At 39.2% G+C, this 17,764-nt stretch overlaps 2 protein-coding genes and 1 pseudogene across 2 annotated transcripts in view; 1 reads left to right on the top strand and 2 right to left on the bottom strand.

The window, feature by feature from the left end:
* The window catches only part of CMSS1 (cms1 ribosomal small subunit homolog), a 372,199-nt gene that overhangs the window by 99,060 nt on the left and 255,375 nt on the right, over window positions 1-17,764 (top strand). The gene's annotated exons all lie outside the window — the stretch shown is intronic.
* Window positions 1-17,764, bottom strand: part of LOC100585574 (filamin A-interacting protein 1-like) — a 225,191-nt gene that overhangs the window by 16,504 nt on the left and 190,923 nt on the right. The window contains exon 4 of the mRNA XM_030801924.1: window positions 12,330-12,508. Within this exon, the coding sequence (XP_030657784.1) occupies window positions 12,330-12,508 (179 nt within the window). The remainder of the gene's footprint in view (window positions 1-12,329; window positions 12,509-17,764) is intronic.
* Window positions 13,699-13,994, bottom strand: LOC105738529 (annotated as a pseudogene).

Raw genomic sequence — 17,764 nt, 5'->3', positions numbered from 1 at the left:
TGCATGCCAGCACACCCAGCTAAATTTTGTATTTTTTGTAGAGATGAGGTTTTGCCATGTTGCCCAGGCTGGTCTCAAACTCCTGGGCTCAAGCAGTCCACCTGCCTCAGCCTCCCAAAGTGCTGGCATTACAGGCACGAGCCACCGCACCTGGCCCACAGAGCTTCTTTTTAATTGACAAGTAGTATTCCATTACATGGATATACCACAGTTTTGTTTATCCATGCCTCAGTTGGTGGACATTTGGGTTGTTTTCACTTCTTGACTATCATGAATAATGCTGCTGTGAATATTTGTGTACAGATTTTTGTGGACATGTGTTTTCATTTTCTTAGCTGTATACTTGAGAGTAGAATTGTTGAGTTGTGTGGTAACTGCAATGGACTGAATATTTGTGTCCCCCCAAACTCTTATGTTGAAATCATAACCCCCAGTGTGATGGTATTAGGAAGTGGAGCCTTTGGGAGATAATTAGGTTTTGAGGTTAGAGGGACATTCATGAATGGAATTAGTGACCCTCATAAGAACTTTCTCACCCACTTTCCACAACGTGAGGAAATAAGGAGAAGACAGCAGTCTACAACCCAGAAGAGGGCCCTTGCCAGAATACTGCTAGCACCCTCATCTCTGACTTCCACCTTCCAGAACTGTGAGAAATAAATTTCTGTTGTTTACAAGCCACCCAATCTCTGGTATTTTGTCATCATAGCCCCAGCTGACTAAGGCAATAATTCTACACTTAACTTTTTGAGGAACTGCCAGACTATTTTCCAATGCACCATTTTACATTACTACACAGCAGCACATGAGGGTTCCAGTTTCACATCCTCGTCAATACTTGTTATTATCTTTTTGATTAAAGTTATCCTAGTGGATATGAAGTGTTATCTCTCTGTTACCAGTGATTAACCTATTTCTAAAGGAAAATAGAAAGTAAGAGGCATTTGAAGTTACTGAGAGTCAATTAACCAAAGAATGTTTAATAGGAAATAAATGTTTAATAGGAAATAAAAAGGATACAACCTAAAGCTCATAAGGTGGCCTGGCTAATGAATTGCATCTATAAAATTGAATAATATGCAACCACTTAAAAAAAGAATAGGAAAAGTATTGTATGATCTTCATGAATTGCTGATATATGCTTGTAATAATCTTTTTAAAGATAAATACAAGAAACCATTCATGGTGGATTATCTTTGAGGAATAGGAAGTGAGAGCAGGGCTATGTGCATGACCCTGAAGCATATATGCAAGATACAGTGTGAAAAAGCTGTGAGTTGGAAATTACTTTTTTTTTTTTTTTTTTTTTTTGAGACGGAGTCTCGCTCTGTCACCCAGGCTGGAGTGCAGTGGCGCGATCTCGGCTCACTGCAAGCTCCGCCTCCCGGGTTCACGCCATTCTCCTGCCTCAGCCTCTCCGAGTAGCTGGGACTACAGGCGCCCGACACCACGCCCGGCTAATTTGTATTTTTAGTAGAGACAGGGTTTCACCGTGGTCTCGATCTCCTGACCTCGTGATCCGCCCGCCTCGGCCTCCCAAAGTGCTGGGATTACAAGCGTGAGCCACCGCGCCCGGCCTGGAAATTATTTATTTTTAAGAAAAGAAAAAACATAGAAAACACATATTCAGTCTCATGAATCTTGCTAACGCGTTTCTTCTGAAACATCTTCTGAAGCTACAAGTTACCTGTTTGTCAGGCATCTCGGATATTTCAGAGTGTTATTGAGAAATTCATGGAAATAGATGGAGTGTATGTGTATGATAAGTAGGGAGGAAATATAAAGAAGTGAGGATTGGCAAGTAGAAATTGAGTTAAATAGGAAACTGATATATAATTCTCAAACACTCCAAACTAACTGAATTTAAATTAGAGAGGGAATTTGGCAAAGTGGGCTTTAGATCCCACTATTTTCAACAAATCAGACTTTTCAGGACCATGTAGGGCCAGTACTAAGTGTTGTGAACTATTGCCAAATATGTCACGTGGTGAGAAAGGTAAGCCAGGATCCTGGATTTGGACTCTAAGACTTGATATAGGATATATGAAGGAGGAAGCCTCAGACATTTCAGAGAATGAGCAACGGAAGTTTTTTATTTTTGGAAGACCAGTGATGCTAGGCCATGAGAACCTGAATTTGATAGGGAAAAGGAAATATACTGAAATTATATTGACAAGGTGAAAATACTCTTTCAATAAAATGTTATAATCTTTAAGTGTGTTTTTGATATGTTAGATTTTTTTTTTTCCAGAAGCAACACATCTCTAAACAAAGCCCAAGTCAGTGGGAAAGTCTGATTCATGTCATTAACATTCACTTTATACTCTTTATAACATCATATCATGTTTAAATTGAGGTCAGATTCAAGACTAGTCTCAGGTAAAGTTATAAAGTAAGAAATTGGCTCTCTTCTTCATTGTTAGTAATGGTATAAATATCTTTTACAGAAGGCAGTTTAGCTATAGGTTTTATAACTTAAATAGGTTCATAACTTTTGACTTAGCAATTTCACATATAAGAATTCTAAAACAATAATCAGAAAGGCATAAAAATTCATTGGAATATGAGGCCATTCAGGATAGAGTTCTTTATACTAGTGACAAAGGAGGAATATAAATGCCCACAACAGAGAATTTGCTAAATAAATTGTGATGCACCTGTGTGATACAGTAGTATTCATCTACTTTAATTGTGATGTAGAGTAGTTGGTGATTTGGGAAAGTGGTCATGATGATTTTGTTAGTGAAAAAATATTGGATATAAAAACTGCAAAGTATGAATTAAGTGAGTTGTTTTTAGTGATTATTTAGTTAATGTCTCTGATGTGTTTAATCTTAAAATCCCCTTTTAGGATCATTTTTTTTCTTCTAGCTCCATGATAAGGACACCATATGCTCTTATTTCTGCCTTCTTGGGGATAGTCCCAAAGCTCTTAAGCTCATTCTGCTTTCCTCATCAAAATGGGCTTGTCTTATATCCTATTCTCCCATGACTATGCTAACCGAAGGGAATGAATCCAGAAGCTAATTCATGATGAGAGATTAACGGAAAATAATAGATTAAAATGTAGCCAACTTTTCCTACATTTCATTCACTCATTAAAAAAAAAATATTTATTTTACCTCTGCCATGTTCTTGGTCCTGTGGAAGGGGCTATGTAACAAAATGTATCAAAAGTAAGCCCACTTACCTTAGAGTGGGAATATTTGATTTTTCACAATAACTTTAGACAAGAAGATGCAATTAGTGTGAGGATTTTTGACAGTGGCAAGCCAGAGAAGCATTGGAGTCTTTGGATGTACTTAAAAACCCCCACTTTGGTTCAGTCTTGATTTCGCATATTTGGAAGGCTACATTTTTCATAATACCACCAAACTAACATTTCTGTTTCTCTAAGTAGAGTGATTTACCAAAAAGAAGAAATGGGTCTTAATGGTTTAAAAAAAAAAAAAGTTCACGGAGCACTGTCTTGCCCAGCTCAGTGTTACACGGTGTTAGATCATTAGGACATTCAGTAATTCTCCTACACTAAAGGAAATAGGATACAACCATGCCTTGAGTATAAGCCCTTATTTATGCCTCCTCTGTATCTTTTGTTGTCATTAGCCTGCAACTTAGCATTGCACTTACTGATGTTGTATCTATCTCCCCTATACTAAACAATATGCCCCTTGAAAGCTCTTATTAATTGTCACATTATTAGGACCCAGTATAGGGTCTACTTAAATGCTTTCTTGGCAACTCAAAAAAATACCTATTGGTATCATGCAGAGTACATAAGTAAACTACTTTGAAGAAAGGCAAATTTGAAGAAAGATATGTGTAATGGTTAATTTTATGTGTCAACTTGACTGGGCCATGGGATGTCTGAATAGCTGGTTAAACATTATTTGAGGTGTATCTGTGAGAGTGTTTCCAAAGAGGTTAGCATTTTAGTTGATAGACTGCCTTCCCCAGTGTGAGTAGACATCCTGCAATCTGTTGAGAGCCAGAATGAAACAGAAAGCTGAGGGCAGGTTGAATTAACTGCCTGGGTTAATTGCACTGGGACATCAATCTTCTGTCCTTGCCACTCCTGATTCTTAGGGCTTTAGATTGGGAATAGAATCTATACCATTGATTTTCTAGCTTTCAGGTCTTTCGTCTACATGACTGGCTTTCTTCGGTCTCCAGTTTGAAGACAGCAGCTCATGCGACTGCCCAGCGTTCAGGATCATGTGAGCCAATACTTTATAATAACGGTTTATACACACACACACACACACACACACACACACACACACACACGTTTCTCTGGAGGACCCTGACAAATACAGTGCTAATGGTCACTGACTGCTTTTTATGTGCTAGACACCTTACTTAGCACTTGCTGTGCATTATATAATTAGTAATCACAAGAACCTATGAGATCTCTATCATTTTTTAAACAGCTGGTGAATCGGAGATTTAACAAGATTAAATGCTTTGCCCAAGGTCAAATAGCCAGTAGGATCAGATGAGAGGATGGGACCATGCTTCGTGGTCCATGCTCCATGTTTGTTGTTCTAACTCGAGTCTGTGCTTTTAACTGATACCCTATGCTCTTCCATAAGGCCTTTCTGTGCAGTGGTATTCACTCATCACTTGTGCCAGCCATCATCTTCATGGCTGGTCAAAGCTGTTTGGCTTCATCTTCTCATCTGAAGAATTAATACACTTGCCAGGAAAGTTTACCTATGAGTTGCAAATTCAGGATACAGTTTAATTTTAATATCCCACCTTGATTTTCACTTATGAGGCAAAAACTTCCATTTTGATATGGTTTAGTGGCTCTTATTCCTCTTTATATTTTTTGGTCCAAATGGAACAGAAGTTTGAGGTTGCCTTTCCACATTCAGTTTTTGGCTACCTGTTTTATAGGGCTGTTAAACTAGTAACCACCAGCCAGTTAGTAAATGTATTTATAGAGTATTTACTGTATGTCCTGCATTCTCCTAGGGCTGTGCTGGCTGTTGGATAATTACTGTCTTTAATCTCCTTTTTGCTGATCTTCCACAGTGTTGCAACAGTGGTGTCTGTGTCACAGAATGAACACCTGCATTCTTCCTAAATTATCTACAGATTATTTTGAGTGTCTTGTCTTTTCACCTGTTATTTTAGTTGTGTGTTAAATTTATCTTGGACCTCCCATAACACCAGGCACATAGTTTGAGTACCTAGGAATGATTCTAGGGATATTCTCTAGAATATCATCAAATATATTGTCAGGAGAGCTGGCTTCTGCTCTGGCTCTGCAACTATTTAGCTGGAAGATTTGGTGACTTTTTTTTATCTTGGACTTGATAGGCCTCACTTTTCTCAATTCAAAAAATCAAAGCATTGGTCTAGATTGCTAGGCCTTTTCTAGCTTAAATTCTTGGCTTCTGAGATTTCTGTAATTTTTTATAGTTATCTGATAGATTGATTCATGGTGGTTGTATTAACAGGAATAAAAAGGTTGTGAGTGGACTTGGATGCCCAAAGGTGATATTAGGTTAAGTCTCAAATATGTGGAAGCAGTAGGGTATACCGAAATCTAGATGTCCTTTAAGAATGGACATAGGCCGGGCACGGTGGCTCACGCTTGTAATCCCAGCACTTTGGGAGGCCGAGGCGGGCAAATCATGAGGTCAGGAGATTGAGACCACGGTGAAACCCCATCTCTACTAAAAATACAAAAAATTAGCCGGGCGTGGTGGCGGGTGCCTGTAGTCCCAGCTACTCGGAGAGGCTGAGGCAGGAGAGTGGCGTGAACCCGGGAGGCGGAGCTTGCAGTGAGCCGAGATTGCGCCACTGCACTCCAGCCTGGGCGACAGAGCGAGACTCCATCTCAAAAAAAAAAAAAAAAAAAAAAGAATGGACATACAAATTTGGATTTAAAGTTGGAAGTTGGTGGTAGTCACTGTCATTCCAACTGACCTCTTTTGGTAGTGCAGTTAGAATCCTAGGCTTGAGGTAAAAGGTACTTGTTCATGACAATTACATAATCACAAATTTTTAGGTATGAAAGAGACACAGAAATCATAATCATATGCCCTGCCCTTGTTTGTTTGTTTTTTGTTTTGTTTTGAGACAGATTCTCGCTCTGTTGCCCAGGCTGGAGTGCAGTGGCGCAATCTCGGCTCACTGCAACCTCCACCTCCTGGGTTCAAGTGATCCTTCTGCCTCAGCCTGCTGAGTAGCTGGGATTACAGGCGCGCGGCACCATGCCCAGCTAATTTTTGTATTTTTAGTAGAGACAGGGTTTCACCATTTTGGCCAGGCTGGTCTCGAACTCCTGACCTCATTATCTCCCCGCCTTGGCCTCCCAAAGTGCTAGGATTACAGGTGTGAGCCACCACGCCCAGCCTTGTTTTATATACCAGAAAACTAAAGATTTGAGGAATGGAATTTGCCAAAAGTTATACATAGCTGCAGATCAGGTCTGCAGAACAGATTCCCACCATCTCTAAGCTCCTGGTTCATCCCTCACTAGGCTTGTTAATGTTTTCTTTTTAGCATTCATAGTATTCTTTTGTAAGCAATAAATTCACTATCATGTATGTTCAAATACACATTCAAAATTATTTGTAAAATTTAGTTCAGAAGACTGAATTTCTGGGAAGGAAAAGCAATCAGGTAGTATTGTCACTCTATCTGAATTTTGACCTCTGAAATTAAAAGACATTGTATGGAAACCGCTAAATTGTGCAGTTTTAAGAGTTTGGTTTTGTGACATCTGTTGAAAGTTAAGTCATGATGTACGGTCCTAAATGGTTTTTTAGTACCCACATGAGGTAATTAATCTCTCTGCATCCCTTTTCAGATCCTGTGTTAGGTCCAGCATGTATGAACGCAAGGCTGATCATGTCGTAATTCTGTATAGAATTACAATAACAAAATATGTGTTTGTGGTGGATCTCCATTTTGTTCTGGCAAAGAACTAGATGCCCATGAAAATGGTCAAACGGAGATCTGGCATCCATTTCAATACTTGTAAGACATAGCCTTGAGAATATGTAATACAAATAACTCCTTGCCAGAAAAACTGAAAGGAAATGATTGCATTTGAGTACAATGTATTCTACAACAATAGTTTAGTGTGTATGAAATTTAAAACTGCTGGCTTTCAAAATATTTTTTTTAAGTAGACTTTATTTTTTTAAAGCTTTGTACCCACTGTGTATTGCTTTGTGGGATATCCTTAAAAGCTGAGATTTAAGACCAAAGAAACTGAAAATCTTAATGGCACGATATTGAATTCTCTAGTAAAATACTTTAGTTTAATGTGTTTATTGATTTCTCCTGAATGTTCTGTCTTCATGAGCATTAATGTTATTACATTAGTTTACCATAGTGGTGCCTTTTTTTCTACCCGTCATGAACTCACAATGCCTTAGAAGAATCAGTATCAGGTTGTAAAGCCTGCAGTGGTGTCTTTGTTTTACACAATGAACAAATATTCAGGATTGTATGTAGGTGAGGACCACATCTACCTTGTTCGCCCAGTATCTAGTATGGGACCTGGCTTGCAGGAGACATACATATTTAATCAATTATTGTTTTTGTTTTGTTTTGTTTCAGTTAATGAATGGCAAGTAGCACTAGCTCCAAACTAATGAGTTTAACCTAAAAATTAGATAAATTAACTCATTCATGTATGTATTTCAAGGGGGTATCCAAATCCTCTAGAAAGAAAATTTGATGTTTTTGAGAGAAGCCTTTAAAAGTGGTCTGATTTACTCAGTTAATGGTAGGGTCAAATATGGCTCAAGCAGTGTTTTAGTCACCTTGTCTGATGGCAGTCTGGAAAAATAGGCCTGTCATAATAGAAAAGGATTGATGGTGAAAATACTTGTTTATAAAGTTGTTTCAGCCAAAGGGAGAGGTGGAAGTGCTTTGTTCTTCATTAAAACTTAACAGCAAAGAACTTCCCAGGGTGTGGTCAAGGCAACAACACTTGAAGCTGGACACCTGGTGACTTTCCTCCAAAGGGCCCTAAGGCTTCTGCACCACTGTTCTATCTAGTCAAACTTGGACAGAAAAGGAACAAGAGATTAATTCTACCTTGACTCTTTCTTTGTGGCTTTTGAGAAGCTACCATTTGAACTTCTGATTTACAAAACTGAACTATCAGTGCTAACCTACTTGGCCAAGATTTTATGAAAAGTAATTTAAGGCTTTAACAAAATCCATGGTTGAAGCCACAGTTTTATACAGAGCTGCCATAACAATATTTGTTTCCTGCTTTAGTTGTTGTTTCAAGACCAGAAATGCAGTAACATCTATGGATAGCATACATAGTTTGTTTTCGTATTCTAAGAAAGAATGCATGGTTTCAAAAAAAAGCAACTTTTTTTTTTCCTTCAGAGCCTTTTCCCCCATTGAAACTGAAAAAGAAAAAAAAAATATGCAAGCTTTTTTGAAAGTACAGACTAAATTGGCATTTCACTTATGGGAAAATTTTGCAAAATTACGTTGACTAAAAGTGACTTTTGTTTTGGCTTTCCTGTGAAGCCATACAGAAAGGCCAAAAATTATTGGCATTGCTTTTGTGTAAAAAACCTTTTACATAGACTCCACCTGTAATTCAGCCAAGTACATAATTCAGGTCATTGGTGACACACGTATCCACATGTTGGAGCTGGTCAGTGAACGTTGTCATGAAACGTAGATAGAATATTACCATATGGACAGACCAAACCGCACAGATTACAGCTAAGGAAACTTTGCATTAACATGCTTGGGAACAGGCTTTCCTGAGCTGATCCCTGCCCCCACCCACCCTGAGTGGGAAAGCCAATTGCTTACTGATTACAACAGCGACATCACTTGGCAAACATTTTGGCCTGAGTTCAATGTGTGACATCAGTCTCCTTTAGGGTTTTCCACATAAAACAAATTCTCCAAAGAAAACACAGAAATTGAGCCTTACTTTGAAATCCATTATTACATCCTCTGAGGTCTCATTAACTACCTCAATCATGTATTTCTTAATTTTTGTTTTATTTCCAGGTAGATACAAACCAACACTTAGAATGTGAGCACTAAACCTTTACCGTGTTTATTTCAGAGTTTCAACCAGATAGCCCTTTGTATCTATTTTCAACCAACCTCCCTTTTACTGGGGTTATGATATCTTTGTTTCACTGCTGGGAAGGTTGCTAGTTTGGGAGTGGTTTACAACAGTTTGTTTGAGGAAGGAAGTTAAACATTGTTCCTTGACCCTTCAGGATAAGTTAGTCTCACTTTTGTGCGAGGCAGCTGTGTGCTTGAGAGAAAGCACTCTCAGTGAAGTTGGAAGGACTCAGTCACGCTGTGTTTTGCCGTGTCACTTGAAAGCAAGGCACGCTACGGGTATTTCACACTCTTTTGTGTAAGCACCTCCTCTGAGCATTTATTTACCTGAAGTCATTAGTTTCCCCCACTTCCTGTTTCGTTAGATGGTACTTTGATGCACATGACCTTAAAGCAGATAGAAGTCAGTTATGCCTCATGAGGCCTGCAGTCTCCCAGCAGAAGGCAGGAAAGCAGGAAGGGTGGATGTGAATGGGCCCGCAGTACCAAGATACTGGAATTGTGATGTTCAGGCAAAGCAAGGGAAGTCACATATGCATCAAGGGAGTTGAGAATAGGTTTAATATTGTCACATTCAAAGAATTCCATCTGGAAGCTGTTCCTTGGCATATAGAAATAGATGAATATTCTCATATCTTCTGGAATGGCTAAACAGAGTGATAGACACTTTTTCCTACTTCTTGTTAATGGCATGTTCACTTTAATTATTCTTCAAAGTAAAGAATCCTATAAAGGAAACTTTGTATCCTACAAAGCTAAAAATAATCTCTTAAATTCTTTCTCTTAAATTTATTTTATATATTTAGAAATACTATTCTTCATATATTGATTTAGTGGTATACACTTTACATTTTTCCTACAATTTTTCTTTTCCTCCAGCCCTTAGCCTTTATTCCCACTGATCTTTTCTTCCCATTTCTCAGTGTTGTTCCTCCTTGCTCTCTTGGTTTAAATAATCTTTGCCATCTGCCTCCCAACCTTCCAGTATAACTTCAGGATAGCCCTCCCCAGCCTTCCTCCAGAAGATAGTAGAGATACACAGTGAATATCAGAACTCTCCTCCAATAGCCCTTCACATTCCCACCATAAATCCGTATCATCTTGCCTTTTCATTAATGTGGTAAGCCCCCTGGGCAGGGACAGTCTGTACCTCTTTGTTCTATGCCAGGCAACACTCTGACCGTGGTCAGTAAATATTCATAATAATGAAAGATGAAAGAAAGTGTCTGTGTTCAGCAAGTTAGTTCCAAATAAGTATGGAGGCCAAATGAGGCCACTAGTGCCAAACCACAGGGGTTCAAAATAATGTTTAATATAACATTGTCTCATTGAATAATAAATCTTATATTGTAATGTCTGAGTCAAATCTTTCTTTGGTGCCAGATTTCTTGTGCTCCTTTAATCTGTCCCTGTAGATATTTCAGAGTTCATGAGGAGCAAGTTAATAGGACCTTTCCCCTGCCCCGTCTCTGCCGTGTAGTGAAAAATAAACCTCCTGGAAAAAATAGAGTGAATATAAGTGCCATGGATTCTCTGGCACTCCGAAAAAATGTCTACCATAAAGTATACGGAAAATAAATGAAAGTTTGCTATTAGCCTAGATATTGAGGTAACTAACTTAAGTTACCTAGCTGAAGTATTAATTGGAAGTAGTTGAATAAACCATTTGAGATTGGTTACTCTCCATCTTTTCAGTATCAATAGAGAGGGTTAATTGTCATTTCAATTTCATATGGATCCTTATACTGTCTACAGTGGTTCAGAATAGAGGGTCAAAGTAGAACGAAATAATCTACCCTACATATGGTTAGAAAATATTTACCAACCAAACTCTCCTTTTTTGCAGCCATGCCTCTCAAAATACTAGTTCACATTTTAAGCTTCTATGTTCTTATTTCTTATTTTGTTTTTTAAAGCATTGCAATTTGGCTTCTGCCCTTACCACTTTATTGAAATGGCTCATTAAGTTCCTCAGTATTTTCTTCATTGCCAAATCCTGGGACATTTCATTCTTTTCTGCATTATTTGGTGCTATTTGACTGTTCACTCTCTTTTTAAAGTCTTTGCTTCATTTCATTGTCTTCTTTGTCTTCTGGTTCTTCTAAGCTTCCACCATTTTTTTTTTTTCAGCTTCCATTTTCAACCCCTTTTTCTTCCAGAAAACTGCCAAGCCTTGATGTATTCTAGGGTTCCCTTTCAACATTCTCTCTTCTCACCACACCAATACCCACAGTTTCAGCTATCACCTACTGCAGATCCATATCACCAGCCCATCCTTCTGCAGACCTATATTTCCGACCATGGGTTGAGTTTATACATATTTTTCTTTACACCAGATACTGTAATATACCAAGGTACCTCATACTCAGCATGTCTAAACCAGGACTCATCTCCTACCCACTCACCAAGTAGAAACCATCCTGCCTGATCAAAATGCTACAATAGAGAAAACTGTGCCCCATTCCCATATTTCATATGTTCCTGAATAGCTGGGAGTTTTTCTCAGTAACTCCTTGTTTTCCTTGCTCTTCTTTCCAGTCTAACCAGTCGCTAATTCATATTGACTAAACATCATAAGTAGTTCCTGCACACACCCGCCCCCCCAACCTTATGGCCATTGGAACACATCCCCTCACCTTTCTCATCTGGATATTTGCCTCCTATGTGAGTTTCCTGCACCCAGTCTGAAGCTCCTCCAGTCGTTCCTCCATGTTCTCTTAATCGTTCTTTAGGAAAGCATAACTGATCATCTTATTTTCCCTGTCACAATTTTCCATTTGCTCCTTTAGGCCAACAGTATAAAGTCCAGCTGCTCAAGGCAAGCCTTTCCTTTTCTCATCCTACAATCATGCCCTATGCTGTAGCCATGTGAAAAGCTTGAGTTCCCTCAAAATGCAGCTTCTTTTCTCACTTCTATACTAACACACTTATTTCACCCCTTGCCGTGAATATAGTTTTCGTTCTTGTTTGCCTAGGGACTAGACCCCTATTGCCTGGTCTTTGCAGCCTTCACAGGGCACTCCCTTCAAGAGTTAGGGGCCTAACATTTATGGTTCCACAGTCCTTATCACACATCTGGTTATCCATACATTGTACTGGTAATGTCTTCAAACATATCCTTCTCCTCACCCTGGACTATGAGATCTTTGAGAACAGAGACTGTGTCATATTTATCTTTGTATCCCTGACACCTGATACAGTGGCCAGCTCATAGATTGCAGAATGGGACATTGTTTTGTCCAAAGCAGCCTTACCTTTCACATTCCTGTTCTAGTAAGCATATGAATTCATCACTCTTCTCCATGTATTCTTTATGTTTTCTCTTTTCTTCCTCCAACTCCAATATGGTTTGCCTATGGGATTTTTCTGCCACTAAAAGCTGTCCCAGGATTCGTCTGTAAGATTCTTTATGTTTTTCCACAACTTTGTCCAACTACGAAAGAAAACACGTTTATAGCCTGTTACGAAATTGTTTATATACAGTCATCTTTCACTCTTTTAGAAATGTCCCTGTTTCAATTAATTCAGCAATGGGTTCTTTTGGTTTTTTTTGTTTGTTTTGAAACAGTTTCGCTCTTGTTGCCCAGGCTGGAGTACAATGGCACAATCTCGACTCACTGCAACTTCCACCTCCCGGGTTTAAGCGATCCTTCTGCCTCAGCCTCCCAAGTAGCTGGGATTACAGGCATGCGCCACCATGTCCAACTAATTTTTTTTGTACTTTTAGTAGAGACGGGGTTTCTCCACGTTGGTCAGGCTGGTCTTGAACTCCTGACCTCAAGTGATCTACCTGCTTCAGCCTCCCAAAGTGCTAGGATTACAGGCGTGAGCCACGGCGCCCGGCCAGCAGTGGGTTTTTTATCTCCTTGTTTAGTGTTTATTCTCTTGTTAGTTGATACTTTTGGGTGCATTTCAACACAAATGTAGTCTTTTTATTGTCATCAAATTTTTCGTGACAGAATAATCTGTGTCCCTGTGGTATCAACTATTTCCACATAACCTCTTTCTGACACTCTTATGTCTCTCTCCTGAGAAGCTACGTTAAAGAAATGACAGGAAGTAAGAGAATCCTTGCACAGTGTTGGATTCGCAGCTACCCTAGCTGATCTCTTCTGCCCCAGCCCACCCTATAGGTCTCTCTACCAGTATATGCCTCTTGGATCACTCCACCAGGACATGCTATGATTTTCGTTTTATTATACATCAAGGTATTTCCATTAAAATAGATCTATGGATAGATAATCTATTATATGTTGGTGTATAGTGTGAATGTCACCAAATGTAAGTACTAAGTCCGTTCTGATTTTCACAGCACGATACTTACATCTTTTTTACAAAATGATCAACCTGTGCCTGATATATGTGTTTGTCTCCCCTGCTAGACCGTGAACTCCTTGAAAGCAGGGCCTACATCCTTCTTTTTTTATTTTATTTTTAATCTTTGGCATCTAACAGAGTGCCTTGCTTATAAGAGGTGCCCAGTTTACAGATTGGAAACAAAACAAGCAAGCAAGGAAACTGAGATTCTTTTTTTTTTTTTTTTTTTTTTTTGGTCACACATCTGCCTTTATTGTGAGCAGCATGTGGGACACTTCCAGCAGTAGTTTAAAAAAATTTTTTTGATTAACAAAAGTAGGGATTCAGAGAAGCTGTCCAGTTGGTACCCTTAGGAGCATATACGTGGATGCTAAGCCACAGCAGCAGGACAGGACTCCATAGCCTAGGAAGAGTGAGAACACCAAGGACATGAGGAGCTCTTGGCAGATATCCCAAGTGCACTTGGTGGAAGTGGAGGTGACCTCATAAAGGAAGAACCAGGCAGTAAAGAACATGCCAGTGGCCAAAAGCATCACAGTCAGATGGAGTTAGACAGCCAAGCTCACTGGACTGGTTCATCAGCTCCTGGCCTTGAGCTCCATTTTGCCCAGCACTGGGTAAGCTGCCACCAGAAAAACATGTTGGCAAGAGCTAACTCAGGATCTTTTGCTAGTGATAAATTAAGATCTATTAAGAACTTGGTTTTGAAAACACCCGACTTTCTAGATTAAATACAGATGCAGTAACTGATAATGTTGATTGATTTTTACGGTTTGCCTTTGTCATAAAAGATTTAGAATGTGTGACTCATTGTGAATTTAAAGCCAATTTAAGTTGTGTATCCTAAAAAGCATGTACTTGACTAGAAATGTACTTGACTAGAAATCTGGGCATAAAATGACCAAGTCATTTCAGAAAAAGAATACAACTGAGGTGTCCCAGCATATAGAACCCAGTAAATTCTCTCTGACTTCTAAATGCTTAAATTCACAAAATACTTCATTATGCCATACAATTGTTGATGATTTTTAATAAATGATTTTTTGTGAAAGCTGAAACTGCTATGCTGTATTGCCTGCTGGCAGAGGCATCTTCTGAGCAGGAGGCTGTAGTGTTGATTGCCATGGAAGTGTGTCTCAAACCACTGTAGCCCTCTGAAAATTTTATCTTCAGTTGCCCAAACATTAGAGTCCATTGTAAGGAAAATTCAAATCAACTCCTTTTGCAATTTGAGAGTGAAAAAGTGATAGGATCAGCTTTACTTTAGGGAAGTTATTAGTTGACTTAGAAAATACATTCGATTTAATTTGTCACAAGATTGACATTAGAATTAATATATGAATAATTATAGTAGGTATTCAGTAAAGCATAAATGAATTACTAAAAGAGGCTTTTCTAAATCCCAAAACAGTATTTCCTTGGAGAGCTTGTTGTAATTGTCAAGATATGTATATTAAACTTTATTCAAACCAAAGGGAGAAAATAGAAGGTTTATTTAATCCACACTTGCTTTCCATTGTGTTTTTTTCCCTTTATATGTTCGTGGTTGTTTGAAGGGAATGGAAGGAAGGCTAGAAGGAATCCGTGCCCCTCATTTATTCCGTGACCCCCTAAGTGGTCTCCCTTCCTCTAGCCTTACCTCCTTTCAGTCTGTCCTCATCACTGAGAGCATGATTTTTCACCAGTGGGACTCCACTCTCCTGTTCGGGGCCAAAAGGCCCTTCACCATCTGAACCTCTTGCCACCTTGGCCCCATCTTCACTCCATATCTTCCCACCGATCCTACCCAACTTTCAGCCACACTGGACTTCAGGCAATTCTTACAATTCACCATGGTGCTTCAAGACTGCTTTTTTCAATGCCAAGACCTGGAAATCTTTTTTCCTCTTTCACCAAAACTTTCCCTATACATGAGCTTTTCAATACGTATTAACTACCTAAATGAATAAAATTAAATTTAAATGCTTAATTATACCATTGCTTAAGGTAAGAATTTTAAGATTTGCCCTAGGTTATGCTAATAATACTGAGACTCTTTTATTATAGTGCCTTGGTAAATCCAAAATGTTGTTATATTTTCTTTCTTTTTTTTTTTTTTTTTTGAGACGGAGTTTCGCTCTTGTTGTCCAGGCTGGAGTGCAATGGCGTGACCTCGGCTCATCGCGATCTCTGCCTCCTGGGTTGAAGCGATTCTCCTGCCTCAGCTTCCCAAGTAGCTGGGATTACAGGCATGTCCTCCATTCCTGGCTAATTTTGTATTTTTGGTAGAAATGGGCTTACTTCATGTTGGTCAGGCTGGTCTCGAATTTCCGACCTCAGGTGATCCGCCTGCCTCGGCCTCCCAAAGTGCTGGGATTATAGGCATGAGTCATCGCGCCCGGCCCATATTTTCTATAATATATTTTTTGGAAGAAATAAGAATACTTTAGGCTATTAATTTTTTTTTTAAGGTAAGTTCTGATATAGAACCCTAGGCTGGAAAGGAATAGGAGGTCGAAACTCTTGTGGACTGAGTCCTTGCCTCTTCGCGCCCTCTTGACCACACCTCTGCTCCTAGCCCCAGCCCCAAGCATGTTCCAGCTCACAGGCTTCCACCAGTTTTTCATCTTAAGTCAGTGTTCCTGTTGTGTCATGTAACCGAGAGCAGTTTGTTCTTCTAAGTTATTTTGCCTTAAGAATTAGATAAATCACCTCTAGTTTACCCTAGACATAATTGAGATTTTTTAGATTTTTCAAAAAGAACATTATGAAGAAAATAAAAGGGAGAAGGGGCTGTTAACACTTCAAGATGGGGGAATGCAAAAGAAGAATAACTTTAGCATGCACGATGCTTATTCTGATGTAATTAGGGTACAGTCACAGCTGGTCTCAGCAGGAGCACTGCCCTCTCTCCCTTTATTTTCTTCAGCCCTGTCTAGGAAAATCCTAGGCAGAATTCCCCTTCACTGTTTATTTTCTGGGCATTCCCCTCTCACCTAGTACTTCCTAGACCGAGGAAAAGGATAGACAACTGGGTTGTGTACGTGGAGTTATTTTGGCTTCAAGGAATTGCATAAACTGATAGCTGAGGAGCGAGCAATCCATAAGGGGGAAGTAGAAGAAAGAGGAAAATTGACAGATCATGGAGGTGGGAATGAGAGGTGTATGTATATAGGTGTATTTGTTGGAGGAGTAATCAAAAAAGATTGGACTTGTAAAGCAGGGCTAGATTATGGGTAACTTTCAGGGGCACCTTACAGAGTTAGGATTGCAAGCATTTGTAGAAAGGGGTATTTCCAATTTTGCATGTGCACAATAGAATTATTTTGTAATTAAATTTTTTTCCACCGATTTCAACATAAGTTTGGAATCATCCTGTTTCATTTCACACTGAAGCGCTGAGGGGTTATGCCATTTGTAGAGTTTTGTTAGGGTTATGTTCAGAGATCATTAATTTGCATTTGAGCTCACAGGGGTTGGGAAATTTGTGCCTGACACTGTTTCATAGTTAGTATGTTGGGAGCCAGGATACAGTTTTAACAGTATTCACTTGAATGCAGCTCTGGTTCCTTTTGTTTAAAATTTGGATTAAAGTGCAAATCAACAGACTTTGGGTGGTCTCATCCTCACCCCTTAGAGAAGCAGATCCATGTGACCAAACTCCTTCACTATTTGGCAAGACAGTAGTCTCTTCTCTCATGAGATACCAAAGACGAGAATAGCAAGGACATTAGAGGTCAGTCCTGAGGTAGGTTGCCAGAGTTTATTTGAGGGAAATTTGTCTGAAACTTGCTTTCACTCTCCAGCCTCAACTCATGTTCCTAGTTGTTTCTTTTCTATAAAAATGAAAAATTATGAAATTTTCCATGAAGATCTCGGAGGAAAATAAAAGAATAATATAAGAATTCCAAGGGGTTTCAGAAATGTCAGCAAGTAAAAGGGCAAGCAGTACTACCCTCTCCCTAGTGGTGGCCCTGTTGGGACTGCCCTCCTTTGCTATTGTAATTGGTAGGTACACTTGGTGAGGGAAAGGTCTTTGCTGTCATTAAAATTTGAAGGAAAAAGAAGGTATGCACTCATCTAAAATATATGTTTTTAAAACTTCTATTTCTTGGACAGTTCTTTAGATTATTTCCATTCATGCTCAAAATTTCTATGACATAATACCTCAGTGTTTTCAAAAAATTAACCTCTGTGGTTGAACTTTATCTGTTTTTTATTACAGCCTGGGTACCCTGCAAGTTCCCAGAGTGTGTGTGTGTGTCTGTGTGTGTAAGCACATGTATGTGTGTGCATGTGTGTGTTTGTGTGTGTGTGTGCCTGCACATGCACGTGAGAGCGGGGAGCATTCTCTGGCATTTGTTAGATTTTGGTTGATGTCAAGCAACAAACC

Source organism: Nomascus leucogenys, chromosome 21, assembly GCF_006542625.1.
Source record: "Nomascus leucogenys isolate Asia chromosome 21, Asia_NLE_v1, whole genome shotgun sequence".
In the NCBI taxonomy this organism is placed as follows: Eukaryota; Metazoa; Chordata; class Mammalia; order Primates; family Hylobatidae; genus Nomascus; species Nomascus leucogenys.
Note: the sequence above shows the minus strand (reverse complement) of the source record. Positions and strands in the feature narration are given on the sequence as shown.